General features: G+C 50.5%; 2 protein-coding genes across 3 annotated transcripts; both read left to right on the forward strand.

Annotated features, from left to right (window-relative positions):
* The first annotated feature begins 10,342 nt into the window (after positions 1-10,342).
* Positions 10,343-23,338, forward strand: HAAO (3-hydroxyanthranilate 3,4-dioxygenase). 2 transcript variants are annotated; one of them, XM_054565816.1, is made up of 10 exons: positions 10,343-10,494; positions 13,319-13,397; positions 17,295-17,378; positions 17,717-17,823; positions 20,315-20,404; positions 20,760-20,803; positions 21,079-21,224; positions 22,472-22,540; positions 22,727-22,809; positions 22,914-23,333. In XM_054565816.1, the coding sequence occupies exons 1-10, from the start codon at positions 10,409-10,411 to the stop codon at positions 22,990-22,992; spliced, it is 867 nt and encodes a 288-aa protein (XP_054421791.1). In that variant the 5' UTR covers positions 10,343-10,408; the 3' UTR covers positions 22,993-23,333. The 2 variants fall into 2 exon arrangements, with proteins under 2 accessions (XP_054421791.1, XP_054421798.1); XM_054565823.1 differs by lacking the exon at positions 17,295-17,378 and having other exon boundaries at positions 22,914-23,338.
* A 2,394-nt stretch (positions 23,339-25,732) lies between these two features.
* Positions 25,733-26,925, forward strand: OXER1 (oxoeicosanoid receptor 1). Its single transcript, XM_054565834.1, has one exon. It carries the CDS (start codon positions 25,783-25,785, stop codon positions 26,923-26,925), a length of 1,143 nt encoding a protein of 380 aa, XP_054421809.1. The 5' UTR covers positions 25,733-25,782.
* Positions 26,926-27,824: the final 899 nt, after the last annotated feature.

The raw sequence follows: 27,824 nt of genomic DNA on the forward strand, positions 1-27,824 counted from the left end.
CATTAGATCAAATGGACTTAACTGACATATAGAACCTTTCATTCTAAAGAAGTGAAATACGCATTCAAATGCACATGGAACATTTTCAAAGATAGATCATGTGACAGGACACAGAACAAACCTCAACAAATTCAAGAAAATTGAAATCATAACAAGCATTTTCTCGGACCACAAGGGCTTCAAAATAGAAACCAACCTCAAGGGAAAAACTCAAAAACATTCAGACTCATGGAGGCTGAATAGCATGCTATTAAACAATGAATGGGTCAATAATGAGATCAAAGAAGAAATCAAAAAGTTTCCGGAAACAAATGAAAATGAACACACAACAGTCTAAAACCTATGAGACACACGGAAGGCAGTCCTGAGAGGGAAGTTCGTATCAATATAGGCCTACCTAAAAAAGATAGAAACATTTCAAATAAACGACCTAACCCTACAGCTTCAAGAACTGGAGAAACAACAACAAACTAATCCCAGAGCAAATAGAAGGAAGGAATTAATCAAGATCAGAGCAGAATTGAATGACATAGAGACTAAAAGAAAAATTCAAAAAATCAATAAATCCAGGAGCTGTTTCTTTGAAAAGATAAACAAAATCAACAAGCTTTTAAGCAGACTCATCAAGGAAAAAAGGGAGAGGACCCAAATAAATAATATCATAAATGAAAGAGGAGAAATTACAACTGATACCACAGAAATACAAAAGATTGTAAGAAATTACTATGAACAATTATATGGCAAGAAATTTGAAAACCTTAATGAAATTGACAAATATCTAGAAAAATATAACCTTCAAACATTGAATGAAGAAGAAGTAGAAAGCTTGAACAGACAGATAACAGCTGGTGAAATTGAAGCAGTAATCAAAAAACTCCCAACACACAAAAGCCCTGGACTGGACAGTTTCACAGGAGAATTTTACAAAACATTTAAGGAAGAGCTAACCCCTGTCCTCCTCATACTATTCCAAAAAACCCAAGAAGAGGGAAGACTCCCACACCCTTTTTTTGAGGCCAGCATCTTCCTAATCCCAAAACCAGATAAAGGCACAACAAAGAAAGAAAAATACAGGCCAATAGTGCTGATGAACATAGATGCTAAAATCCTCAACAACATATTGGCAAACTGCATCCAGCAATACATAAAGATATCATTCACCACGATCAAGTGAGATTCGTCCCAGAGATGCAAGGATGGTATAATATTCGCAAATCAATAAAAGTAATACATCACATAAACAAAAAGAAAGACAAAAATCACAGGATCATAAAAATAGATGTAGAAGAAGCATTTGCTAAGGTACAGCAACCATTTATGATAAAAAATACTCAGCAAAGTAGGAATAAAGGGGGCATACCTCAACATAATAAACATATATGAAAAACCTACAGACAACATCATACTCAGTGGACAGAAACTAAAATCTTTCCCACTAATATTGGGAACAAGACAAGATTGTCTGCTTTCACCACTTCTATTCAACATAGTATTGGAAGTCCTAGCCACAACGATCAGATAAGAAAAAGAAATAAAAGGCATCCAAATTGGAAAGGAGGAAGTAAAACTGTCATTGTTTGCAGATGACATGATAGTGTACATAGAAAATCCCATAGACCCCATCAAAAAACTACTTGACATAAGTGAATTTGGCAAAACAGCAGGATACAAAGTCAATATTCAGAAATCAAAGACATTTTTGAACACCAACAAGGAAATATCAGAATCAGAAATCAGGAAAAAAAATCCCATTTGCTATAGCAACAATAAAAATAAAGTACCTAGGAATAAACTTAACCAAGGAGGCAAAATACCTGTACTCTGAAAACTACACAACACTGAAGAAAGAAATTAAAGAAGACAGAAATAACTGGAAGCATATACTGTGTTCATGGATTGGAAGAATTAACATTATCAAAATGTCCATACAACCAAAGCAATTTATAGATTCAACACAATCCCTATTAAAATACCAATGATGTATTTCACAGACATAGAACAAACATTTAAAGAATGTATATGGAACCATAAATGACCCCAAATAGCTGTAGCAATTTTGAGAAAGAAGAAAAAAGTCAAACTATATTACAAGGCCACTGCATCAAAATAATCTGGTACCAGCATAATGAGAGACACATAGATCAATGGAACAGAATAGAGAACCAAGAAATAAACCCATGTCTCTATGGTCAATTAATATTTGACAAGGGGGACAGAAGTTTAAAATGGAGTAAAATAACCTCTTCAACAAATGATGTTGGGAGAGCTGGAAAGCTACGTGCAAAAAATTGAAATTCAACCACCAACTTACATCATACACAAAAATAAACTCAAGATGGATAAAAGACTTAAATACAAGTCACAACACCATGAAAGTCCTAGAGGAGAACATAAGCAGGGAACTCTCAGATATTCCATGCAGCAATATTTTCACCGATATGTCCCCTAGAGCAAGGGACATAAAGGAAAAAATAAACAAATGGGAACCAATCAAAAAAAGAAGCTTCTGCATGACTAAAGAAAACATCAGCAAAATGAAAAGGGAACCAACCATGTGGGAAAATATATTTACAAATGATACCTTGAACGAGGATTTGAGCTCCAAAATATATAAAGAACTCACACAATTCCACTCCAGGAAGACAAACAATCCAATTTAAAAATGGGTAAAGGACACTGAACAGACACTTCTCCAAGGAGGACATACACACGGCCCAGAGACATATGAAAGGATGCTCAGCATCACTAGACATCAGAGAGATACAAATTAAAACCACAATGAGATACCACTTCACATCAGTCAGAATGGCCATCATAAACAAATCAACAAACAAGTGCTGGTGAGGTTGTGGAAAAAAGGGAACCCTAGTACACTCTTGGTGAAAATGCAGACTGGTGCAGCCACTATGGAAAACAGTTTGGAATTTCCCCAAAAAGCTAAAAATGGAACTGCCTTTTGACCCAGCGATTCCACTGCTGGGATTATACCCTAAGAATCGCAAAACACCAATTCAAAGGAACCTATGCACCCAATGCTCATAGCAGCACAATTTACAACAGCCAAGTGCTGGAAGCAACTTAAGTGCCCATCAATAAATGAGAGGATCAAAAAAATATGGTACATTTACACAATGGATTACTACGCAGCAGAAAGAAAGAAAGAGCTACTACCCTTTGCGACAGCATGAGTGGAACTGGAGAGCATTATGCTAAGGGACATAAGCCGGGGGGTGAAAGTCAAATACCATATGATCTCACATATAAGTGGAACATAATCAACAAAACAAACAAGCAAGAAAAATATAATCAGCAACATTGAAAGAGAAAACAAACTGACAGAAACGAGAGGGAAGGAAGGAGGGGGTAATAGGGAAAAGAAGGGAAAGGGTCAAATCAAGGAACATGTATGAAGGACCCATAGACAAAGCCAAAGTGGGGAAGGATTGAGGGTGGGAGGTGGGGGTGGGTAGGGCAGGAGAAAGTGATGGCGGGAAAATGGAGACAAATGTATTTGAACAATAAAAAAAAATTAGAAGTTTAAAAAAAAAGATCAAAACTATGGACATTAAAATGGCAACATTCACAACTATCAGCAACTAAATCTAAAAAAACAGACTAAGCGAACAACCAGAACAGGAACAGAATCATAGATATGGAGATCATTTGGAGAGTTATCAGCTGAGAGGAGGAAGCGGGAGAATGAGGGAAAAAGTGCAGGGATTAAGAAGCAAAATCAGTAGAAACAAAATAGATAGTAAGAGATTAAGAATAGTGTAAGAAATGGAGAAGCCAAAGAACTTACATGCATGACGCATGGACATGAACTAAGGGGGGAATTGCTGGAAGGAATGGAGGTACCAGGTAAAGGGGTGCTAAGGGGGAAAATTGGGACTATTGTAATAGCTTGATCAATAAAATACAGGGTCTGGCACAAATAACACTCTTTTTTATTACTAAATCATAAGCATGCAATTCCATAACATAATATCACACTCAAACACACTTTATGACATTTTAGGTGAAATGTTCAAATTAAAACTATAAATTATTACATCCATTTTATTGCCTTACTAACCACACTCAGGCAGGCCTTACTTCTGTCAGACCCTTTATATTTTTTAAAAAAGATCAGTAACACTGATGTTCTTAAGAGTGTGCAGAAAAGGACACTATTCTATTTTGTTTTAAAGACAGTTCAGCAGAATCCACCAAATACATATAGCCTTTGATCAAGCAGTTCCACTTCTAGGAATTTCTCCCATAGAGACACTCGTACATGTGAACAAATACACCACATTCCATCAGACCGAAGATGCCCTAAACTGTGACATGTACCATTAAGACAAAAGCAGCTGCCACCTTAACTACAACTGTGCTTTCATATCACTTAGACTTTTTATTTTATGCTTATTAAGAGACTCAATTGTATATTTTTTAAAAATATCTTATGTTACTCTTGAGAACTACTGTTTTCTGTTCAGCTTTTCAGGCCCTCCGTTTCTTCCACCTACAAACCAGCCAATGCTTCAGGGAGAGAAGCGGCTCAGGGCGTCATGCTCACCTCATGGCATTTCTCTTCTCCCTGAAATCTTGGCCCCTCTGCCCTCGGACTGCCTTCGTAGCTCTTTGTTGCCTTCAAGCAGGTGTGCGTGTGCGTGTGTGTGCGCATGTGCGTGTGCACAGTATTGTATTTCTAGCTACTATGAGTGAGAATAGCTTGATCGACACTGATGTCAAAAGCTAGTGGGACCACATAATTTATCCCCAGAACAGGGACATTTCTGAGAGTGAAAAGGAGCAGTGTTAATGACACTGGGCCACCGAGCATGCCTGTGACTGTCCCAGACAACCAGGCATGCATGGCCACCCTAATCACACCTCCTTTGTGCTGCTATTAAATACATAAAACAATAATAGGAAAGGTCCCCTGTTAATTTTATTTTTAATTATGAGAACATAGATGGGGTGTGTGCCAGTTATCAACTTAGTGCTTCTCTGCTCCAAATACACCCTTCCCTGCCCTGCTCTGTGATCCAGTCAGCCAGCGCCAAGGTTAGGCCTTGTCAGTGGAAGGCGCTAGAGGAACACTAGGGGCTCCTCTTCCGAGTTCCAGAGCTTTCTTCTGGTTCCTACAGCACAGCTGCCAGTGGGCGACTTCCCAGTGAGATTTTGCCATCACCCAGCACACAGTTTCCTGCTTGCCAACCCCAGCCTGCAGCGCCTCGGCGAACTCCTCTGCCTTCCCGTGGGCCGCCACCACGCCCTCACCAATGAGTTCTGGCAGGGAGGGAGGGCCATTTCCAAGTTTATTCTTCCTGTGGGTTTTCTGTGCCATCCCTGGGGGCAGTGGCTGATCCCAGGATATGTTATTTTGTATTCTTTAAAGTGCTATTTACCACTTTTATTAGTTCACTCTCATTTATTAATTAACAATTCTTTATATGGCATGCTCCATGTTCAAATTACTGGTGTGGTTTCTGCATCCTGACTGATAGAGAATGCATTAATTTTTTCTCTCACTTCTCTTTTGAGGACAAAATCTTTCGAAGAAAATGGGAAACGCAGTGGTAAGTAAGTAAAAATAACACATTATACACTGTTCAGCATGAGCTGGGCACTGAGAACTTTACTTCATTTTAACTAATTTAATCCTCATGCCAGCCCTATGAAGTAAGTAGCATTACTATTTCCTTCAACAGATGAGGAAACGGAAGCACAGTGATGTGACCTAAGTAAGTGGTAGAGCTGGGATTCAAATACAGATTGTGTGACTTAAGGGTCCATGCCCTCAACACTATATGGAATAGAGTGCTCAGCCTGCCACTGCAGAGGGAGACCTGTGACAGTGCCTGGCATTTAAGACTGTACCTCTCAGGGGTTACCCTCAAGACAGGCACTAATCAGGGCTCACAGAGACCCTGAGTGATGGCGGCCAAAGGATCCTAACTTGAAACATGGAAAAGACAAAATAGAACTAGGACCACTAGAGAGATGACAACTGGGACCTAGCTATGCTGGTTACCCCAAGCGCTCCTGCTGAGAAGATGGGGTAGTTCCTCTGTCAATTATGGCAATGGTTGGAGCCAAACCTATTGGACCAGACACAAGATGGCAGGTCTTAAAGACTAAACGTAGAAAACCATGGGGTCTTCCTTTTGAGAGGAGGACAGAGGAGTCCTAACAAAGGCAGCCATGAACTTCAAAGGTTTCAGTAATGCTCAGCGTTGCCTTTAGGTCAAAATTTTGGGATGAGTAGGAAAACTCACCCTGTGGGGCTGAAGGAGGACTAGGAGCTGAAGTAAAACAACCTCGTAGTAGCCAACAGTAGTAAACAAACTGTGTAGCCAACAACCAGATGAGTGGCTTCAATGATATATCTTTACACATATACACCACATATACACAGCTGATTTAGCCTTTTTATTAATGGACATCTTGGGTTATTTGCTGTTTGGAGCTATTATCAATAAAGCTGCTAAGACATTCTTGTACAAGTCTTTGTTTTCATTTCTTTTAGGTCACTGAAGAAGTGAAATTTCTGAGTCATTAGGTAGGTTTATGAATAGTTTTTTAAATCATTTTTTTATTGTGGCAAAATATACATAATGTGAAGTCTGCCCTCTTAACCGTTCTAAAGTGAACATTTAAGCAGCATTAAGTACACTTACATCGTTGTGTAGCCGTCGCCACTATCCGTCTGCAGAGATGTTCCATCATTCCCAACTGAAGATCTGTTCCCGTTAAACAATAACTCTCCATTCCCTCTCCCCTCGGCCCCCGGGAACTATCATTCTACTTTCTGTCACTATACATTTGAGTGTTCTAGGTCAAATAAGTGGAATCATACAGTATCTGTCCTTTCGTGTCTGGCTTGTTTCTGTTAGCATACTGTTTTCAAGGTTTATTCATGTTAGATCTTGTGTCAAAATTTCATTTTTTAGGGTGGAATAGTAGTCCATTGTATGTACATATCACATTTTGTTTATCCATTCATTAGTCAGTGGACACTTAGGTTGCTTCTACATTTTGGCTATTGTGAATAATACCGCTATGAACGTAGGTGCACAAAAGTCTGTTGAAGTTCCTGCTTTCACTTCTCTTAAATATATACTCAGAAGTAGAATTGCTGGATCATACGGTAATTCTGTTTAATTTCTTGAGGAAATAGCATACTGTTTTTCACAGAAACTGTACCACTTTATATGTGCCTCCACACCCTTACCAATACTTGTTTTATGTTTGGGAATTTTTTTTAGTAATAGTCATCCTAGTGGGTGTGGAGTAGTATCTCACTGTGGTTCTGATTTGCGTTTCCCTAATAATTTGTTATATTGAGCATCTTTTCATGTGCTCATTGGCTGTTTGTGTATCCTCTTTGGAGACATGCTTATTCAAATACTTTGCCCATTTTTAAATTGCTTTGTTGTTGTTTTGTTTGGGGAGTTCTTTATATATTCTGGATATTAATTCCTTATTAGATATGTAATTTCTAAACATTTCCCCCCATTTTGAGGCTTGTCTTTTCCCTCTCTTGATTGTGTCCTTTGATGCACAAAAGTTTTTAATTTTGATTAAGTTCTATGTTCAGTATTATAGAAAACTGCCAGACTCTTATTTCCAAAGTAGTTGTGCCATTTTCCACTGCCAGCAGCAATAGTGAGTGTTCCAATTGCTCTACATCTTTGTCAAACTTGGTATTGTCAGTCTTTTAAATTTTGGCCATCATACTGAGTGCATAATAGTAGTTAATTGTAGACTTATTCATATCTTCCTGATGATTGATGGTGTTGAGCACTGACTATTTGTATATCTTTGTGAAATATTTGTTCAAATCTTTAGCCCTCCATTTTGTCAGGGGTTTTTTTTCAGTTTATCTTTTTTGGGTTTTAATTCTATTTTTGTAAATTGTAAGACTGGCTGATATTGCCCAGTTTTCCTTATCTATAAGTAGCGGGTATGAATTCCTCCATGACACCTGGGCTATAAGAAATGCCAGACTCAGCCATCGTCTGCACTTAAAACATAAAAGCCCACTTATGAAAAAGTATATCCACACACATTCAAGGCATGAGGGATCCATGCCAGGAAGAATGAAGAGGAGGCCACAGGATGTTGGGGTTTGAGGGGTGGGGGCAGTAGGGAGGGGGGCACATGGCCCTGGATGGGTCACTTAGTTGGTTAGAGAATTGTGCCAATACACCAAGGTTGTGGGTTCAATCCTTGGTCAGGGCACACACAAGAATCTCTCTCCCTTCCTCTCTCTAAAATCAATAAATAAAAATTTGAAAAAAAAAAAACCCCACATGTCCTTGAGTGAGGATTAAAAGTATGAATTAAAATTTAAAAATCAGTAGATGAGATGAATCTGATTATATTAACTCAATTTGGAAGGAAGGAAGGAAGGAAGGAAGGAAGGAAGGAAGGAAGGAAGGAAGGAAGGAAGGAAGGAAGGAAGGAAGGGTGAGCTGAAAGGTTAGGCTGAAGAACGTTCCCAGAATGCAGTCAAACAGTGCACCAAACCCAAGTTAGGAGACTGCCAATTGAACAGACATAGTGCTTTATTCACACAGTGCAAACTAAGGGGCAGATTTGACAGTTACTATACAGCAAATTATTTAGCTTGTGTTTAGGATTCATCTGGATAATTCAGACCCCAAATGATTCACCTTATTTGACTAGGTAGATTAAAATACAGAGCAAGTATCACTCTTTCCTTTGTACTATGTAACAGGACATCTGTTGGTCTGAAATCATTTATTTTTCCTTTTAGTGTGAATTCGTTCACGCTTTTATCCACTCCCCCAATCCATTTAACGAATATCCAAACCTAACAAATATATCCTAGACCCTTGCTGTCTCATGTGTCACTGTTTGCATCTCACTGATTAGTTATAGATGAGAAAGATTAAAAATATGGTTTGAGTTATTTTGGTGCCAAACAATATTCTAAAAAGAAATGCTCAGCTAAAAAAAGTTCTCAATAAATAACTAAAAAGAGAAAGGTGGGGGAAGGCGGGGTGAGGCGTGGTGAGGAACGGGAGGGAGGCGGGTTCTGCCCCAGCAGAAGTGTGTGGGAACCTTGTTTCCTGCCTGGGTTTTGATCTGCGCGGGAGAGCTCCGTGTCTGAGGGGCCTGAGCCCGTCGGCCCGCCCACACCATGCAGCAGGGAGGGGCAAGATGGGCCAGATCTGCGGGCGGTGGGCTGGCGCTGGTAGAGTTTGGAATTTCTTGAACTCCATAGTTTGGATTCTGGTGTCCGAGCCTGAGCTTTTCCCTCCTCCCCCACCTACCAGCTCCCCACTCCACCCTTCTCCAACACAGGCGCAATTTTCCTAAGAATCAGGAATTAGGAGAAAAAGAAGCAAGCAGGTGTCGGTTGTCTTCCCCTCTCCTCTGCACACTCCCCTACCCCGACCCCGTTTCTTCTTCACACCCCCACACCAGCTGCCAGGTCCCTCCTGACCCCTGGGTAACTGAGTGAGCGCCCCTCACACGGGCTGTACCCTTAGCACAGGTTTGTCCGCTCCCCGCAGCCCCGGACCCTGAGATTCCCGACGGCTAGGACACCGAGGGCCGGGGTCGTCATCCGTAAAACTCATTGAATTGTCGTGGGACCTTTGTCCGTAAGACATGGAAGGAGCTCAGAACAGCGCCAGGCACCCTATCCGCGTCTGCCTCCTCTGGCGAATGTAAGCGAGGGGACCGTGCCCTCCAGCCTGCCCCGGAGGGTACTTGTCGTGCTCCAGGGACCCCGCAGCAGTGCGCCCGCGTCCATGCGGAACCGCTGCCTTCTCCCAGCCAAAGGCAGGGCTGCCGGCGGCTCTCAGTAAACCTGGGGACTGCTCGCGACAAGATAGCGGATGACACGAACCGGGGCCTGTGGCAGCCTCTTTGCAGCCCTGGGTGGCTGCGGAGACATTCCCATTTTTCAGATTAGGAAACAGGCTTCAGTCCAGTGCCAGCGCTCTTGGACTTAGATGCTCAGGTTTCCAAGCCGCCTGCTTGCGGGGCGGGGCGGGCGGAGTATTTCTTTGGAGCCCTCCCGGGGCCCAGGCGCAGTCTGAGGACAAAGGACCAGGAGGGTTCTCAATCCTGTGTCTTACGCCAATCTCAGTCTCCCAATCCCCAAGCAGATGTGAGGGGCGCCGCCCCCGAGATGTGCGGCGGGGCCAAGCCAGTGCCTGGCCGGATACTCGGGCGGGAGAGGGGCGGCGGTACCAGGGCTCTCTGATCAACGGCTGACAAGGGCCACCGCGCTGATGCCCAACCACGGCTACCGTGGTGTCCAGGGGATTGCCCCGCACTTTGACCCCTCGGGATGCTGATTAACAAGGCAGCCCATAGACGAGTGGGCGGAACCGCGCCTCTCCAGCGGCCCCAGGACAGGGCTGGGAGCACAGCTCCCCGGATGGCCATGGAGCGTCCTGTGAGAGTGAGGACTTGGGTGGCGGAGAACCGGGCCTCCTTCCTGCCCCCTGTCTGCAACAAGCTCCTGTGAGTCCCAGGCAGCCTCCCTCCTCCTGCCCTCTGTCCTCACCTCCTCTTCTGCCTCTGCACCCTTCCGCCCTCTCCCTCCAGCTCTGAGTTCCATGACCCAGAAGGCGGCATACAGGGGGCCATCATCCTCACGGTGTCTTCAGGGCAGGAGGGAGGGCTTTTCCGGGTGCCACCACCCTTGTTCTGTTCCTCTTTCTGACAACTGGGGTGTGGAGATTGTGACCTTGACTTCTGAGGACGGCTGGGTGAACTGAGGCTAGGAGAGACACAGATGGCAGGTGGCGGCCCTTCCGCCCCCATGGCTGAGAAACAGCTCTCCAACGCCCAGGGACTCTGAGAAGGGTGGCCCGGGAACTGCAGTAGAACCCAGGTCTGCGGACAGCCCAATCATGCACCCCAACTCTGTCCGGGAAACCACAGGTTTATTGTGATTTATTGCTTTTCCTCCTTCCCTTCTTTGTTGGCAGGCACATATGCTCACATTTGCGGGCAAGAATTCTCTCTCTCCCTCCCCCTCCCCCCCTCTGGCTCCCTCCCCCCAGGCCTGGCTGACCGGCCAGCCTTTCTCCAGCAGACCTCTCAGGCCCTCCCTGTCACCTCCCGGCCCTTCCCTGGGCTCCCTGCTCCAGGCTCACAGTCCCACGTTAGTCGTGTCCACAGAACATCTCCAACAGGGTGGTACCTTGAAGAACACACTTACAACCACTCATATTTTGACAAGCCAGAGACTGTGCCAAGTGCTTTTGCATCATCTCATTGAATTCTCACAGTAGCCCCAGGAGGTGGGATTTTAATAAGTAACTTTCCCAATGTTACAAAGTTAGTGTGGGACAAGGTCCTCACTCAAGTCCAAGGAAGAGTTTGACTTTAAAGTCCACACTCTCGGTCACTGTGCAGCACGGCCAGCTCCAGCAGGCCGCATATCCCCAAAGCCCTAGCCTCTCTCCCCACCTCATCCCTGTCTACGGTCTCCTTCTCAGTCCTCTAGTTTCTCCTAATGGTGTCTCATATCCACTTACTCCTCTGCAGCGCCATGGGCACTGCTCTGGTTCCACCCTTTTAACCGCCAGCTGGGAGAGTGGGAGCTGCCCCGCCTCCAGGTCCACCCACCCAGCCCTCCAGCGCTTTCCCAATATTAGTAATCACAAAATGCGGGCCCTCCCTTCAGTCACTGAGCAGATGTTCGCTGAGCTCCTGCTGCGTGCCAGGCACTGTTCCTGGCACTAGAGATATAGCAGGAAACCAATAGACAGAAGCCCCCTCCTTGGGGAACTGACATTCCAGTGGGTAGAGGCAGCCAATAAATATAAACAGACAGGGGGTGGAGGCCCAGGCAGACCTGTGGGGCACAGGACAGGGTAGGGCTGTGGCTTCGGTCCCTGTGTTGGCGAGGGCTGCGAGGGAGACTCTGCCCCAGGCCTCTTCGCGCTCCTGGTGGGTTAGCGGTGATCTCTGCGTTCCTTGGCTTCTGCTGTATCACCCCCACGTCTGCCTCATCTTCACATGGGGCTCTCCTGTGTGTCTGTGTCTGTATTTCCCTTTTTATAAGAACACCAGTCACATTGGATTAGATGTCCATCCTACCCCAGTCTAACTTCATCATAGCTTAACTAAGTATGTCGGCAATGACCGTGTTTCCAAATTAGGTCACGTTCTGAGGTCCTGGGGCTTAGGAATCCAACTATGAATTTGGGGTGGGGGGTGCATATGAAGCTGCTGGAAGGTTTTGAGCAGGAGAAGGTCATGATCTGGCTTATGCACTCTGATCGGTGGGTTCAAATAGTTCTTCAGTGGACTTATTCAGGAACTTTCCACATGTACCTAGATCAGCGATTTTCAACTGGTATGTTGCAAGAATTGTTAAAACATGCAACACCTGACTATTTCCGGATCACTGACCTCTTTTGCCTTAGGTTGTCAAATAAAACAAAAATGACAAGCAACACAATAGCCATGCAGTGTGAATGAATCAAAATTATACCTATTTTTCTGTCACATCAGCAAAAAATATAACGTATTTTTGGTGCACTGCAGAATTTTAGTAATTAGTTTACGTGTATGAGGTGAAAAAGGTTGAAAATCGCTGGGACAGATTAGATCTCAGTAAAGATCACAAAAAAAGAAAAAAACTTCCTAGGCTCTCTTGGCCTAGACCCCTCAGGCCAAGACCGAACTCCTTGGCTGGGTTCTCGAGGCCTGGGGTGGCTTGGTCCCCCACCCTGACGCAGCCTTTTCTCCATTGCTCCCCAAGGACACTCCCACACCACCAGGACCCCCTGTGCTTCTTGTCTCAGGGCCTCTGCACTAGTTCCCCCTCCACTTAAAGCAGGTGCATCCCAGCTATAACCCAGCGGTTTGGGGGGAATAGAGTCTCATAGTCAGACAGCTCTGAGGGGCAGGAGGCAGATCAAGTTCATTTTATCCCTCCTGGAAGTGGGGCCTCCAGCCTGCTTTCCTGTGTTTGAGATCTTGAGTACGGCCCAAGGACCCTGACTGATGAAGAGAGAGAGATCCACCCCCTACTCGGTCAGAGGATGTGGGCGATACACACAGAGGAGCTAGACAAACATACACATGCATATACCAAGACACAGATACGGAAAGACACAGGCATATGTACGGTCTCAGACACACGCAGACCCTTGGATACGTACGGGCACTCTGGGGTGGGAGTAGAGGGGGACAAACCTCAAGAACTGACAGGGGCAATGATGCAGAAACAGCCCTGTTACCTCTGCCAGGTGTGCCCAGGCTCCCTCCTGGCCCCTCCTGTTTTCTCCCATGAGCTGGTTCGGCACCTCTCACCTGTCCTCCATTGCAGGCATCAGGAGCAGCTCAAAGTCATGTTCATCGGGGGCCCCAACATCAGGAAGGACTACCACATCGAGGAGGGTGAGGAGGTAGGCATGTGGACTGCCCCTCCCCTGATGCGGCCCTGGGGCAAGGGGACACTCCCCAAGCCAGGACCAGAGCCTGTGGACAGGAGACATGGCTGAGGGGTGAAGGGGCCTCAACTGAAATCGGGGGACAGTACTGCTGTCTGGGTGGTGTGGGTGCCCAGTGGCACCTTTGACAGCTCCATCCTCAGAAAGAGCCCAACCTCCGCGAGCAGGAGAGGGCGCAGAGGCTGCCCTTGCTCCAGGTGGGAGGCCCTGGTCCACTCCCTCCAAACCTGAACGTGCAAGATTGGCCTCCGAAGTGAGGCCCAAACTCAGAAGGACTCGGAGGCTACACTTCAGTGTCAGGAGCCAAGGTCTCTGGGAAGGGCTGGGGGTGGGAGGCCCCTCCTTATCTAGAGGGCACAAGACACATCAGCTGCTAGTAGCTACTGGGGGTGGGGGAGGGGAGAGGGGAGTATTTGCAATTTGCACTCAACACCCTTTAGGACTTTGAATTTTGGTCTGTGTTTCTGTGCTACCCACCCCAAAGTAAGTAACCAAGAGTCAACTTAAGAAAAAAAGATGGGCCCTATTAAGAAGCGACACCAGTAGGTCCCCAGCTATCAGAATCTGGTGGCAAAGGATCAGTATGGGACCCCTGGCTCTCATCCTGAGGGCCTGGCCCTGAGGTTTGAGTCTAGAGTCCAGCTTAGTCACCAGCCTTCACTCCCACTGATGGCAGCTCGGCCACAGCTGGGGACTGGAGAATCCACTTGCTTCACAAATATTTACGGAGCACCTACTCCGTAAATATTGTGGGGGCCAGCGGGGGGCGCGGATCCGTGGCCAGCAGGGAGCAGCAGCCTCCACGGAGCAGAGCTGGCAACCCCTCATCCCTCACACGTCAAGGGTCCACACCCCACCCCACCCCCAGCCACCCCCTCTTACGCCGCACTTCCCTGGAGACCACTTTCCTTTGTAGAAAAAACAGGCAGGGAAATCCATAACTGCAGAGAGAAGACAGGATTGGGTTGGGAGTGGCCACAATGGAGGAGACAAGGCCTGTTGCCGGGTCCCTCCTGCCCGTCTCAGGCAGCCTCAGACACCCCCATCTTGTCTTCCAGAGGCTCCCACTCTGTAAGCCCTGGTCTCAGTGCCCCCCTCTCCGTCTCCTTCCCTTCTTGCCCCCTACCACCTCTTCGCCACCCCCCACCTCGGTGTCTCTGCAAGCTGCTCTGGTGGATGGGTGGCCACTTAAGGACCCAGGCCAGGCCCTGACTTAGCTGGGTGGCTGACAGATGAGGAGGCCTGGCCGAGCAGGTGTCCCCATTCTGGAGGGTATTCAGGTGGCCTGGGAGCATTTGGCTAGAGGTGGCTTTGCGAAGGCTTGGTCCCAACCTGCGGCAGCGGAGAGGTCCAGGCAAAGGCCCTGGGAGAGTCATCACCCTCTCGGTCCCTCCTGTCCTCACCCAGCGGGAGCCTGTGGAGACTCCAGGCTGTGCTGCAGGAGCCGCCCCAGCCCCAGGGTCCAGACTCCTTCCTGGTGAGGGAAGGGGAGTCTCTGAGCCAAAATTTCCCCCGTGCTGCCCTCTGGCCTCAGCAGCAGCCCTTCAGGTGCTCGGCTCACCACCACATACACTCCACTTACCCCTGCTCCCCCTCAGGACACAGGTGTGAGGGGGCCCGGGCTGGGAAAGTGCCAGCCTGGGTGGGAGTCTGTCTCTCCCTATCCATGTGATCTTGGACAGGTCACATCGTGTCTCCTCTCCGTTTCCTTACGGCACATGCGGACATCGCTCCTGTGTGGTGGAGGGATTCAATTTGTACATGTAGAGTTTGTACATAGAGCCTGGGGCACCATAAGGACTTAATATGCATCAGTTCTCTGCACTCCCAGCCCCTCTCCCGCCTGTTCTGCCTGTAAGGCCTTTCCAGGCACCAGAGCTCTGATTCAATTTAATATCTGCCCACAGGGACAGTTAATCTTCTAGCCAGCAATAGGTCCCAAACATCATTTACTTCCAAAATGAGCAGAATTCCTTTTGGATTGCCCAAGGCTGGGATTTTCTGCTGTTCCGGATCTGCACCTCCGCTCCCGGCCAGGCCTGCCCTCATCACAGGGAAGGCTTCTGGGCAGAGAGACAAGGCTGAGAAAAATTCCACTCCGCTGCTCCGGTTTTGTTGGGTGGCTGCTAACACCTTCACTCGCCCGCACAGGGTCGGAATCTGGCCGGGGTGTCACTCCAGGCCCCTAGCCCAGCCCAGCTTTCCCCGATATTCGCAGGGCTGTGGCCTCTCCCTAGGCTCTCTGGGTTCGTCCTCCCCCGCTACCTTGAAAGAACCCCACCCCACCCCCATCCCCACAGGTGCTTCCTCCCGGCTGGAATTTCTCCCTAAGAGAGCCTGGGAGGTTTTTTCTTTAAAAAATTTTTTGATTTAAATGACTTGCATGGATTATTTTTTAATAATAAAATTAAATAGTGTTTATTGTAAAAAAAAATGTGAAATATAGAAAAACAAGTGTGTAGTGTACACCTCATTTGTAGTCCCACCACTCAGGGAATCCCACCGCTGTGGACGCGACTTGCGTTCACACATGCATGGTTACATAATTGGAATCCTGCTGGGTGTGATTTTGAATCTTCCTTTAACATGATAGTGATAACTTTAGCATTTTCCATTTTCCCACCTGATTAGCAGTTTTTCAAAAATAGTCTTTAATGGTTGCATAATGTTCCATATTTTTGACTCTATCCTAAAATAGCGGCATTTCTGCTATTATTACTATTAGCACCACTTTCTTATTCCCGCCATCACTGACTGTGGCAGATACAGTGTGAGCGGCATCCCAGGCAGACTTCATAGAAACTTTCTGAGTAGATACTGTCATTTTATAGATAAGGAAACAGAGGCACGGAAAGGCTGGCTGAACTGATCCAGGGCACACAGTGACCTGGCTGAGCTGAGGGCAAGGCGGCGCTGGAGTCTGTGCTTTCAGCCGCCACGCACTGTGACAGCACAGCCTTGTATGTACAATGTGAGCGAGGCGCATTTCTGATTCACTGCAGCACGTCCCTGGAGAGGGAATCACTAGCTCAAGAGAGTGAGGTGGCCACTGTCCTGGCTTGTCCTGGACTTTGCCGGTGCCAGCACTGATGGTCCTACATCCAAAGCCCCTCTGGCCACCCTGCGAGGCTGTAAGCTGCCAAATGCCCTCCAGAGGGGGTGTGTCAGCATGCCGCCCCCCCCCATGGCAGACTGTAGAGCCACATTTCCCTGAGCTCAGCTTGATTGCTCTTAGAAGATGCTGAGACAAGAACCTCCATCACCTCTAACTCCTTACATGATAGTAATAATTATTGTTAATAACACCCCTTCAACTATTAGGCTGGGGCCTTCAACACCCCTGCAATGCGTGACTGGTAGAGAGAAAATGTGTCTGCTTCCTCCTCTCAGCTCCATGGGGTGACCTCAGTAAACACATTAACTAGGGACTTAGGATGGAATAGAGAAAACGCAGTAGGAGCCCCTGCCCCACCCCAGGGGGCTCGCAGGAGGTGAGCACTCCCGTCCCGCACCACCCACCCAACCCAGCTTCCAGCACGGAGTCCATCTTCACCCGGCTGGCCTGCTGAGGGATTTGGACAGGCACAGCCTCCTGCTCCCAAGCCACACACCAACTGTTGTGTCCTGGGTACTTTGGTCATACGTGCATGTCAAGACATGATCCTTGTGTGTCACTAGCACTTCTGTCTGTGGCACATGTCAGGGGAGACTGGGGCCTCAGGGCAGGATTGACAGAGCTGCTGAGAAACGCCAAGGCCTTCAGGAACTTTCTCAGGTTTCCCAGTCAGCAATCAGGCCAAGGACCTCGGAGGAGTGAGGAGGGTCTGAGCTGTCTGCTCTACGGCCCCACAGGTGTTTTACCAGCTGGAGGGCGACATGGTTCTCCAAGTCCTGGAGCGAGGGAAACACCGGGATGTGGTCATTCGGCAGGGAGAGGTGAGGTGGGCCCCAGGCGGTGGGAGGCGAAGGGCCACCAGAACAGGAACATACCGAGTCCACCAGGACCAGCTTTGGTCAAGATCTTGTCCTCCCGCCTTTTTCTGCCCTCCTGCCCACCCGACCTGCCCCGACGCCATCCTCGGGTACTTCCTCCTCTGGGCTGCCCCAACCGCAGCACAGCCTGACATTTTCTCCGTCTCCTGACAGACAGAGTCCGGGCATCGAGGGGGGCTGGGCTGGACCCTGGGGGTCCGCTGGGAGGCCAGGGCGCTACAGGCGCCGAGGTCTCTGTGGGGCGTCGCGGCCTTGCTGACACCTTGTCCCCGCCTCCGCAGATATTCCTCCTGCCCGCTGGGATCCCCCACTCTCCGCAGAGGTTTGCCAACACCGTGGGGCTGGTGATTGAGCGGAGGCGGCTGAAAACCGAGCTAGATGGGCTCCGGTAAGTGGGAGTCCGGGCCGAGACAGGGGCGGGGGATGGGGTGGAAGGGGTAGGCAAGCAGCAGAGGGAAGTATCCGAGATAGACCCAAGACAGCACTTCCCAACCATTGAGCAAGAATGGGGTGGCAACGGGGATCCTGTATTTGTCGGCTGATGGGGAGAGGTTAGGGTAGGTGGTGGAGTGGGCTTATGGCGGAGGTGGCAGGACGTTCTATGTGCCCTCCTGGTTGCCCATTCAGCCTGCAGGCCTCTGGCTGGGACGAGAGCCTGTGCTCTCTGCACTGAGGTCCGCTGGCCGGGGTAGAGGGACAGGGTGGAAGGGTGGGAAGGGGGTCGCCAAAGACAGACCCGGCTGGCCCAGGACAGCCCGAACACCGCCGCCGCTCCTCCAGCCTCGGCCCCGGAGTTCATTCGCCCTCCACCAGCGCACTCCTCTGCGGCTTTCTCTGCCTCGACTCATTCCACAGCCAGCGCTAACATTTGCATCACACTCCTATGGGCCAGGCACCAGCCTAAGCGCTTTATGTGTATTTTTATTGACTTAATCTTCACAATGATCCTGTGAGGCAGGTACCATTGTCATCTGTACTTTACAGGCGAAGAAACTGGACACAGGGGAGTTGAGTTTGCCAGAAAATGGCCAAGCGGGCATGCTAGAGAAATACAAGGGAAGGGTCAGGACGGCCGGGGTGGGGGCGGGAGTCAGCGCGTGCCCCGCGGCGGGTTGGAGGGAGGGTGCGGGGGGGGGGGGGGGAGGGCGCGGCGCCTAGAGGGGCACCCTGTTCCCAGAGCTGAGTTCCGGTTTGGTTCCCATCAGTCACTCAACTATTATCTTCTGAAAGGAAGGCACAGCCTGTGGCTCAAGGGAACACAGGTTTTTACAAAAGCTAAATTACTTTTTGTATGTGTTAACTAAGAAAATTAGAAGTTCCCAACAAGTTACTGACATCTGTTATAATGAACATTTTTTTTAATGCTTCCCTATTTTCTAATTACCAAAGTCATACACGTTCATTCTTGAAATCTGGAGGAGTACAACAAAATATGAACAAAATTAAAATTACCTGTCAGGAAAGGGTGAATGTTAGGGTATGTGAATGCTATCTCAAAAAAACAAACAAACAAAACCCACAAAAAATAATAAAGAGAAAACACAAAAAAAATTGTCATCCCACCAACTAAACCTAACAAAGCGCTTAAACCTCCATATTGTCTTTTTTCCTATGTATATTTGCACCTTCCAACGTTGCAGTCCTAATTCAAGCCTGGGTTTGCGTTCTGCTTTTTTTTACATGGAAAAACTCATGAGTATTCCTTATACTATTAAATTCTTTTTTAAAAGCACCACGTTAATGACTGTGTACTAATCTGCTGCATAATAGTCTGTTGTAAAAGCAGATGCCTGGCCTTAAACTCTAAAAGAAACCTTTCCCATGGGGCTTTATCTAGGGAATCTTTAGTGATGGAGAGGACGGTTTCCTCAATAACATTTTTATAGCAAATTCAATAACGGATTTCATCTGGCTGCTTTGACCTTTAATAAAAGCCAGGGACTCAACATTAAAATTCCACTCCGAAGGCAATTTCTGGAGGACATCACGGTCCAGTTATGAAGCCTTGTGGTGGCCAGCTCCCGGGGTAGAGCTTAGGGGGCCAGGTGGGGAAGACGCCCTGTGTCTGTGAGCAGCACCACTTCTCTTTATGGGGAGCAGTTGAAGGGCAGGCAGAGAGGGCCTGGCCCTGGGCCTTAGGCATTCAGTCAGCAGCTGTGCGGCAGCTACAGGCGCCTGAGAGACAGCCCCGGTCTGCCAGGTGCTCCTCAGCCCAGCGCTCCAAGCCAGGCTGGGCGCTCGGGCAGGCTTCCGGGAGTCCATTAGAGGCTACGTGTACATGCATACGGACCTCCCTCCGGAGGAGAGGCCCAGCGCTTCACTCCAGTCCTCAACAGCATCCGTGACCCTGAAAGAAGGCTCTCTCACCTGGGGGGCATTTTCCACTGGTTGGTTCCTTAGGGTTCCATGTGCTCTGACCTCGGGCCCCAGCAGGCAGACGGAGCATCCAGCCACAGGCCCTGGATTCAGGCTCAGCCTCAGCTTCCATTTTGGAGAAGTGAAGATACTTGTCATGATGCTCTCTAAGCTTGTAAGGCTGTCTCTAATCTATCCTGCTTATGCCACTTATGGGTTGTAATCCCTGCCAGACTGCCCACCTTCTTTGAGCCTCAGTGTTCTATCCACTTTGAAAATCGTCAACTTTCAGGGACCAGGAAGAGCAACGCAAAGGGGGTGGATAGCAGCACTCTCACTTTGGGGATGCACATTGCTTCTGGGAGAGCCAGGTGTGGCCACTGGGATGCACTAACAGGGCGAAACAGGCAGCCAGCTCTGCGGGGCCTGCGGCCAGGCCCAGAGATCAACCGACAGCTGGGCCAGAGGAGGCTTCCCTGAGGCACCCAGATGGAGAACTGGTTACCCATCCTTTGCTCTGGCAGGTACTACATCGGAGACACCACGGACGTCCTGTTTGAGAAGTGGTTCTACTGCGAGGACCTCGGCACACAGCTGGCCCCCATCATCCAGGAGTGAGGCCCATCCCAGCCCTGGTCCCTCATTTCCCTGAGGCCTCATGCTCGGGCTGGGGACAGCAGACATCTGAGAAGTGCTCCACGCAGCACCCGCCAGCCGAGAGCCGTCACCGCTGGGATTTAGGGAGAAAGTTTACCTCTCCAAGAGTGGGAGACCCAGGCTGGAGACCCCCTTGGGGAGGGAAGGGGCTGCTCCATGGGGCTGGGAGCAAGCAGAGGGCAGATATGAGTCATATGAGGGCCCCATGAGTATGTGTGGGCTCCTACATCTGAGAGTGTATGTGTGTCTGTCTAACTGATGTCTCAGTCAGGAACACTGGCCCCTCCTCCCCTTCCCCGTATGTCTCTGCAGGTTCTTCAGCTCTGAGCAGCACAGAACAGGAAAACCCAACCCTGGTGAGGCCACTGGAACTGCCTTTTCCCCTCCTTTCCTCCCTCCCTTCCCAGAGTAAGATGGGTCTCGGCCCAGGGTACTAGGGAGCCCCTTTTTGAGTACTCTGCCCAGTACTGAAGGTATGGGCAGATGGCACCCCCTATATGGCTGCTGGGTCTTTGGGCTTGATCCAGAGCCCATTCTTGCAGTGAAGAGCTGGGGCGCCTGGGAACTGGGTCTGCTGGGGCTGGGAGGGCTGGGCCAGAGCACACTGACCACAGCTTGGCCACGGGTCCAGACCAGCTGCTCAAGGAAACGCCGTTCCCCCTGAGCACACGATCCGTCATGGAGCCCATGTCCCTGGAAGCCTGGTTGGATAGCCACCGCAGGGAGCTACAGGGGGGCACACCCCTCAGCCTCTTTGGGGACACCTATGAGACCCAGGTAATGCAGCCCTGGGCCACCCAGGGTGTCTACCCAGCAATCCTGGGAAATGGAAACTATACACACACACATTTCGGAGGCTGTAGGCATGGGCGTAGGTCTTCCTCTTTCTTCACTGACTCAGAAACGAAGGCTTTGCGATGAGCTGTGCTCAGTGATCTTTCTTTGCCTTCAGAGTAAGGGGTTGTCCCATCCAATGATAGGTTTCTAGGGCCTGGGGTTATCCCCCTGCTAGGAACCCCTGGGCCTTTGACCAGTCACAGCCTTGGGAGCTGGACGGGAGAAAAGTGTTTGGGAGTGAGGGTTGGGTGGAAAGGTACACAGAGAGAGACCCAAACAAAGCTGGCCTTCTTTCATTCAACACTTATCATGTGTCTACTGTGTTTCAGAGAAAGTAAGATAGAATCACTGCCTCAAAGAGTATATGGTCTGGTAAATGGGCAAGTTAATCAACTATCACCACAATCAGGATAGATTATTTGGTAGAGAAGCTTTAGGAAGCCACAGGAGGATAAAGGCGGAACCTACACTGGGAGGGAAGTCAGGGAAGACTTCCTGGAGGAAGAGATATGTACGCTACATTTTAAAGTGAATGTAGGCATTTGCAAAAGGAAGAGAGGGAGATAGTGAGAGCATTCTGGGGAAGGGAGATGCATGAGCAAAGCCCTGGAAACTTGAAAGAAGCTGGCCTTGCAAAGTAGCTAAGGTTGGCAAAAGCCAGGTCAGGGAAGGGGGGCAGAGGCATGATTAATTGCTAGACACGTGACCTGCACAATTGCTGCAGGCTTCCAGGCCTCTCGTTCCAGTTTACCCTGTCCCGTGTCCCTCCTGCTCCTTAGGCCAGAATTTCACAGAGTCAGGGAGGTGGGCACACTTTGGGGAACTGTGTGCATGTGCTACAGGAGTCTGTACTATGCCATGCACATGTGGGAGTGCCCCTAGTGTGCCCCTCCTGTGGGTCAGCAATAGTCGTGACGTGCTACAGAGGGACCAGATGTGTGTGCATACATGGAGGGCAGGCATGCGTGATCAAGAAAGGGCAGGTGGGCAGCGCCCATCGCGATGGAGGCAGCAGGGCGGCCTGCAACCCAGGCAGCCTTCTCCCCAGGGAATGGGATCCATGGCTCTGTTGCAGGCCCCGCCCCTGTCCCACCCAGGTCTGGTGTCAGGGGTAGGGGGGCCAGGTTTAAGGCCATCTCCTTTTGGAGGCAGGAAGCACCAAAAAGAACTGTGTCACTTCCTACCAGGTGATCATCTATGGACAAGGCAGCAGCAAAGGCCCAAGACAGGATGTGGACCTGTGGCTGTGGCAACTGGCAAGTGGGATCTGGAGGAGAGGGTGGCACAAACTCTTGCCCTTGGGGACCAGGCTGCCCCTGGGCCTTGCGTTCCCATGGTCCAGAAAGGCTCCCACGGCCTCCTTGCCAAGGCAGACTCTGGACTCTCGGACAGCCGCTGAGGCCTGATAGCCTCCATTCAATTCTCCTGCTCCTCTCCTCCAGGAGGGCTCCTCCATGGTGACCGTGGGGGGACAGCGCCTGAGCCTGACCCCTGATGAAAGCCTCCTGGTGCCAGCCGGGACGGAGTGAGTCGCTGGGAGGCCTGTGCCTTGGCTGTGGGCCTGCCCTCCTCTCCCTGGGAGCCTGAGGGCCGGTTTTCCCTGACCCCTGCCCGCCTGTGTCTCCACAGGTATGCCTGGGAGCGAGGGCAAGGCTCTGTGGCCCTGGCTGTGACCCAGGATCCCGCCCGCAAGAAGCCCCTGGGGTGACTGCCTTGCTGTGGGCCCAGAGCAGTCACAGGATGTGCCACCGCGCCACCCCTGTCGAACTACTACTTTCCCAGCCCTCACTGCTTTTAAGTGTCCTGCTGCTGAGTAACCCAGCTTCGTCATCCATTCTCCTCCTGCCCGCTGTCACCAGGCTCCTGAGGGGCCAGTTGCTCTCCTTCTCCTCTAACAACCTTCAGCCCTTTGTCCTGAATGGTTCTGCCAGGTGGTCTGTCCCTGAGGCTGGACGGCCTCTCCATCCCTCTGTCCCCACAGGCTCAGTTCAGCACTTGTCTGCCACTGAGAGGACCCCTCAATAAAGGCCTCTTGGTGGACAAGTGCCTGTGGTTCTGCAAGGAAACAGGCTGTGGTCGATGGCTGGTCCCGTGTGCTCCCGTGACTGTGTGTCGTCATCTGGACGTGTGGAGGGTCTATGAGGGGTGTCCCTGCCTGCAGAGGAGCTGTCATCACTGTGCGTGTGGCCCGACCCACGCAGGCACAGTCGTCCTGGGGGCACAGCTGACGACTCTGCCTTTTTCCCATGTATTCTTTTTACATAATTTTTTAAAAATAGCATCTGTTGGGTTTTCCCCCCAATAGCAGGAGTGATTTCTGCTAATGGTATCAATAGAAAACATAGGAGTACACAAAAACCCCGACTCCTCCACCCAAAGTTAAGCACGAAGCTTGCGAGGAGCCCTGGGAGGGCTCGACACTGCATGAGGAGGTTGCCGCGGGGCGCGGGTCTGGCGCCTCCCCATGTTCCCCTTGCTGTGTGCAGGCGCCCCATCCATGCACTCAGAGGGCTCCTGGGCAGTGTCTGGGATCGGGGTGCTGGACATCCCAGGAGCAGCAGTGGGTAGAAGCAAAACATGAAACCTGCAGTGTAAGATCTGCTTGGGAGATCCTGGGACTTCAATGAGAAGTCGATGAGGGGCAAGTGGGGGTAACTGAAGCTGGATCTAGATAGAACAGGTCCCTGGTTCGAGCCAGTTTCCTCTGGACAACTTGGGGTCGTCTGCCTTCTCCATCCCGGCCCGGCAGCTCACTGCTTTGATACACTCCAATGAAGAGCAGAGGAGAGCCTGACTTTGCTGAAGAGGCTTCTGGCCCTGGAGGATGTCGGGGCCTTCACGCACCTCTCTACTCCTAAAGGCTCTCCCCTCCTGAAAGCAAAGAACACCTCCAGCCTCTCCACACTTGCAGGTAGCCCAACACAGTGAGGGCAGAGGCCTGGTGTGTGCTGGGGCTGCAGCAATGTGTGGCTGGCTCCATGCGGAAGCTGAGAAAACACAGCAATGTCCCAGGGAGGCCCCCGGAAGGGTACCGGTGGCCAAGAGAAAAGCGAGTTTGTCCCTAGTGCCTCATCCAAGACAGAAAATAATAAAAATTAGATCTGTTTTTCTGAAATGCTAGTTCTGTGCCAGGGAGCTCCCTAGAAGTTTTTACATACATTATCTCATTTAATCCTCAAAACTCCGCAGCCAGGTGGTAGCACCCCACTGTAAAGATGAGGCTCACCAGAGTTTTGGAAAGCAGGCAGCTCTGTTTCCAACCGAGGCCTGTCTGCATTCAAAGCTCAGGCCAGGGATCTCACCAGCCTGCACCCTGTACTTGCAGCCTGGCTGCCCTCAGCTGTGGCCAGACAGGAGCCTGGGGCAGGGGTGTCTGAGGGAGAGGAGTCAGTGGCCGCTGGCCTTGAAACCCAGAGGTCTAGGCAGAGCTGGCAGCACATGATACACTGCTGACCATACTCAGCTGGCAAGGGTGGATGTCAGGTTCTGGAACCACAGCCTCCCTTGGTGCTGTCCCAGGTCATCAGGAGCCCCAGGCCCTCCCGTCTGCCCTCAGGCCTGGCCCCATGGGTCCAGGAGAACACCACACAGCGGGAGAGCAGGACCTGTACCTGGTCCAAAGCTAGCCCCGGCCTCCCGCTCCCCTGTCTCCAGTGAATGCTGGGTGGAGGCGGAGGGGCGAAGACAGTGGACAGGGAACCTCCAGGTTCCTCAGGATTGTTCCATTCCGAGGAGAAGCCCCCAGGTCCCCAGATCATGGCAGTAGAAATTGGCAAGAGAGCCTTCTGCCTGTGGAATGTACTTCATCGTATCCATGGACGTGAGACCATCACAGACTTTGGGGCCACTACGAGTCTGGGAGTCACTACAGCGGCCGGCAGAGCACAACAGGCTGGTTCCCACAGGCCACAAGCACAGTCAGGTGCATCCTGGACTGCCCACCTTCTTCTCCCAGAACAGCATCCTGTTGGCCCCCCAGGCCCTGCTGCTAGAGTTGGTGGGGGTAGGGAGGCGGCTACCCCGCCTGTATTCACGATGGAGGGTGGCGGTTGGCCAGGGTGGTCTGCGTGATCCTGAGAGCTATGGGGTGCCAGGACCACCTTCCTTCTTCAGCAAGATGTCTGACCACTCCGAGCTGCACCACCTCACCCCAGGAGGGCCCTCTCCTACATAAGGGTCCCTCTGGGCCTCCATCTCAGTCCTGCTAGGCCCTGCTTCCTCCTCTGCCACGGGTAGCACAGAGGCCCCCCTCCAGACTGGGATCAGAGACTTGGGGGAGGGGCCATCACCTAGTGTGGGTAGGGGAGGGCGGGAGGAAAGGCTGCAGGGTTCCCCTTTGCTAGCAAACAGGAACACTGGGTGTTTCTCAGTGGCTTCGAGGATGCTGATGAAAAAACCCCAGGATACTGAGTCACTGCGGCAGCCAGCTGACAGCACTCATCCCTGAACACTCATATAAAGGCGGAAAGACTGCCAACTTCCTTCAGGTCCACGGCCCATGCAGCACATGGAATTTCATAACCGGAGCGCTTCCTCTCTCCTCCCTGCTCTCTCACCCTCCACTCTCCCTTCCTCCCTCACTCCCTCTCCCTTCCCTCCCTCTGCCTTTCCCACTGCACTGGGGTCACCGGCCCCCTGCCTCCCAGCCTACTCCCCAAAACTGTCTGCGTTCCTGGTGCCAGTCCTGGGTGTGGAGTTCGTCCTGGGCCTGGTGGGGAACAGCTTGGCCTTCTTCATCTTCTGCGCCTACACGCGGCCCTGGTCGCCCAACGTGGTGTTCCTGGTCAGCCTGGTCATCGCGGACTTTCTCCTGATCGCCAACCTGCCCCTCCGCGTGGACTACTACCGCCGCCACGAGACCTGGCACTTCGGGGACGTCGCCTGCAAGGTCAACCTCTTCATGCTGTCCACCAACCGCACGGCCAGCGTGGTCTTCCTCACGGCCATTGCGCTGAACCGCTACCTGAAGGTGGTGTGGCCCCACCACGCGCTGAGCCGAGCCTCGGTGCGGGCTGCCTCCTGGGTGGCCGGAGGCCTCTGGGGGAGCATCTTGCTCCTCAACGGGCACGTGTTCCTGATCACCTACCCTACCCAGTCCTGCCTCAGTTACCAGCTGGGCATGCACTCTTCGGCCACAATCCAGTGGCACAATGCGCTGTACTTGCTGGAGTTCTTCCTGCCGCTGGCGCTCATCCTCTTCGCCGTGGTGAGCATCGTGCTGACCATCCGGCGCCGCGGCCTGGGCGGGCAGGCTGGCCCTCGGAGGGCCGAGCGTGTGCTGGCCGCGGTGGTGGCCGTCTACACCATCTGCTTCTTGCCCAGCATCGTCTTTGGCGTGGCGTCCCTCGTGGCCTTCCACCTGCGTGCCTGCCCTACCCTGGACATCTGCTCACTGCTCTTCCACAGCTCCCTGGCCTTCACCTACCTCAACAGCGTCCTGGACCCCGTACTCTACTGCTTCTCCAGCCCCAACTTCCTCTGCCACTGCCGGGCCCTGCTGGGCCTCAACCAGGGCTCTCAGGGCCCAGACAGTGATGAGAACTCCTACCAGCCCCCCGGCTGCATCCAGAAGGCCTCCAGGAAGGTACAGACCATAGGGAAGCTGCAAGCGGAGGGCTCACTGGACGTTTCCCTGGACTAAGGGAAGGCCCCTCCTGGGACTGGGGTCTGCACGCAGTCTGGCGTGGAGGGACGTCACTCCGGGACTGTTGTCAGCACAGGGTGCCTCGACCAGCTGCACAGGAGCCAGGTGGGTGGCAGGGAAAGAATGAGTCTTGGCCTTACGGACAATGCATCCCTGGTGCCATCTCCCAAGTGCAGGAAAGAGTCTGACGGAGGTAGGCAGGGGCTGTAGGAGCTTCAGCTCAGACAGATGGCTGCACAGTGGCCCAGTCCCACCCCGGGCAGAGCTGATTAACTGGGAGAGCAGAAGCCTTGCTTTAGACATTGGGCAGCTGCATGTTCTGTGATCTCCAGTTTGTCCCTTTCAATACTAATAAACTTCCTTTGAAAATGCAAGCCTATCTTGGCTATTCTTCTTTTTAATTATATTTTGATTATGCTATAACAGTTGTCCCAATTTTTCCCCCTTTGCTCCCCTCCACCCAGCACCCCCCACTCCCTCAGGCAATACTCCCACCCTTGTTCATGTCCATGGGTCATGTGTGTAAGTTCTTTGGCTACTGCATTTCCTCTACTGTACTTACATCCCCATGGCTGCCTGTAACCACCTATTTCTACTTCTTGATCCCCTCACCCACTCCCCCTCACCCCTCTCCCATCTGGCAGACATCAAAACCCTCTCTGTATCCATGATTCTGTCTCTGTTCTTCTTCTTTGTTGAGTCTGTTTTTTAGATTCAATTGTTGATAGATACATATTTATTGCCATTTTATTGTTCATAGTTTTGATCTTCTTCTTTTTCTTAAACAAGTCCCTTTAACATTTCATATAATAATGGTTTTGATGAACTCCTTTAGTTCTTTCTTGTCTAGGAAGCTCTTTATCTGCCCTTCAATTCTGACAGCCTTGCTGGGTAGA

The sequence above is a fragment of the Pteronotus mesoamericanus genome, unplaced genomic scaffold, assembly GCF_021234165.1.
Source record: "Pteronotus mesoamericanus isolate MK-2021 breed Mesoamerican mustached bat unplaced genomic scaffold, CSHL_Meso_final contig_101, whole genome shotgun sequence".
NCBI classification, from domain to species: domain Eukaryota; kingdom Metazoa; phylum Chordata; class Mammalia; order Chiroptera; family Mormoopidae; genus Pteronotus; species Pteronotus mesoamericanus.

Bases quoted from the DNA above. Each gene is read 5' to 3' on its own strand.
- OXER1 (XM_054565834.1), top strand. From the start codon at position 25,783: ATGCAGCACATGGAATTTCATAACCGGAGCGCTTCCTCTCTCCTCCCT.
- HAAO (XM_054565816.1), top strand. From the start codon at position 10,409: ATGGCCATGGAGCGTCCTGTGAGAGTGAGGACTTGGGTGGCGGAGAAC. The intron at 17,379-17,716 runs GTGAGGTGGGCC...CCGCCTCCGCAG, and splicing joins TGGTCATTCGGCAGGGAGAG to ATATTCCTCCTGCCCGCTGG. The intron at 22,810-22,913 runs GTGAGTCGCTGG...GTGTCTCCACAG, and splicing joins CTGGTGCCAGCCGGGACGGA to GTATGCCTGGGAGCGAGGGC.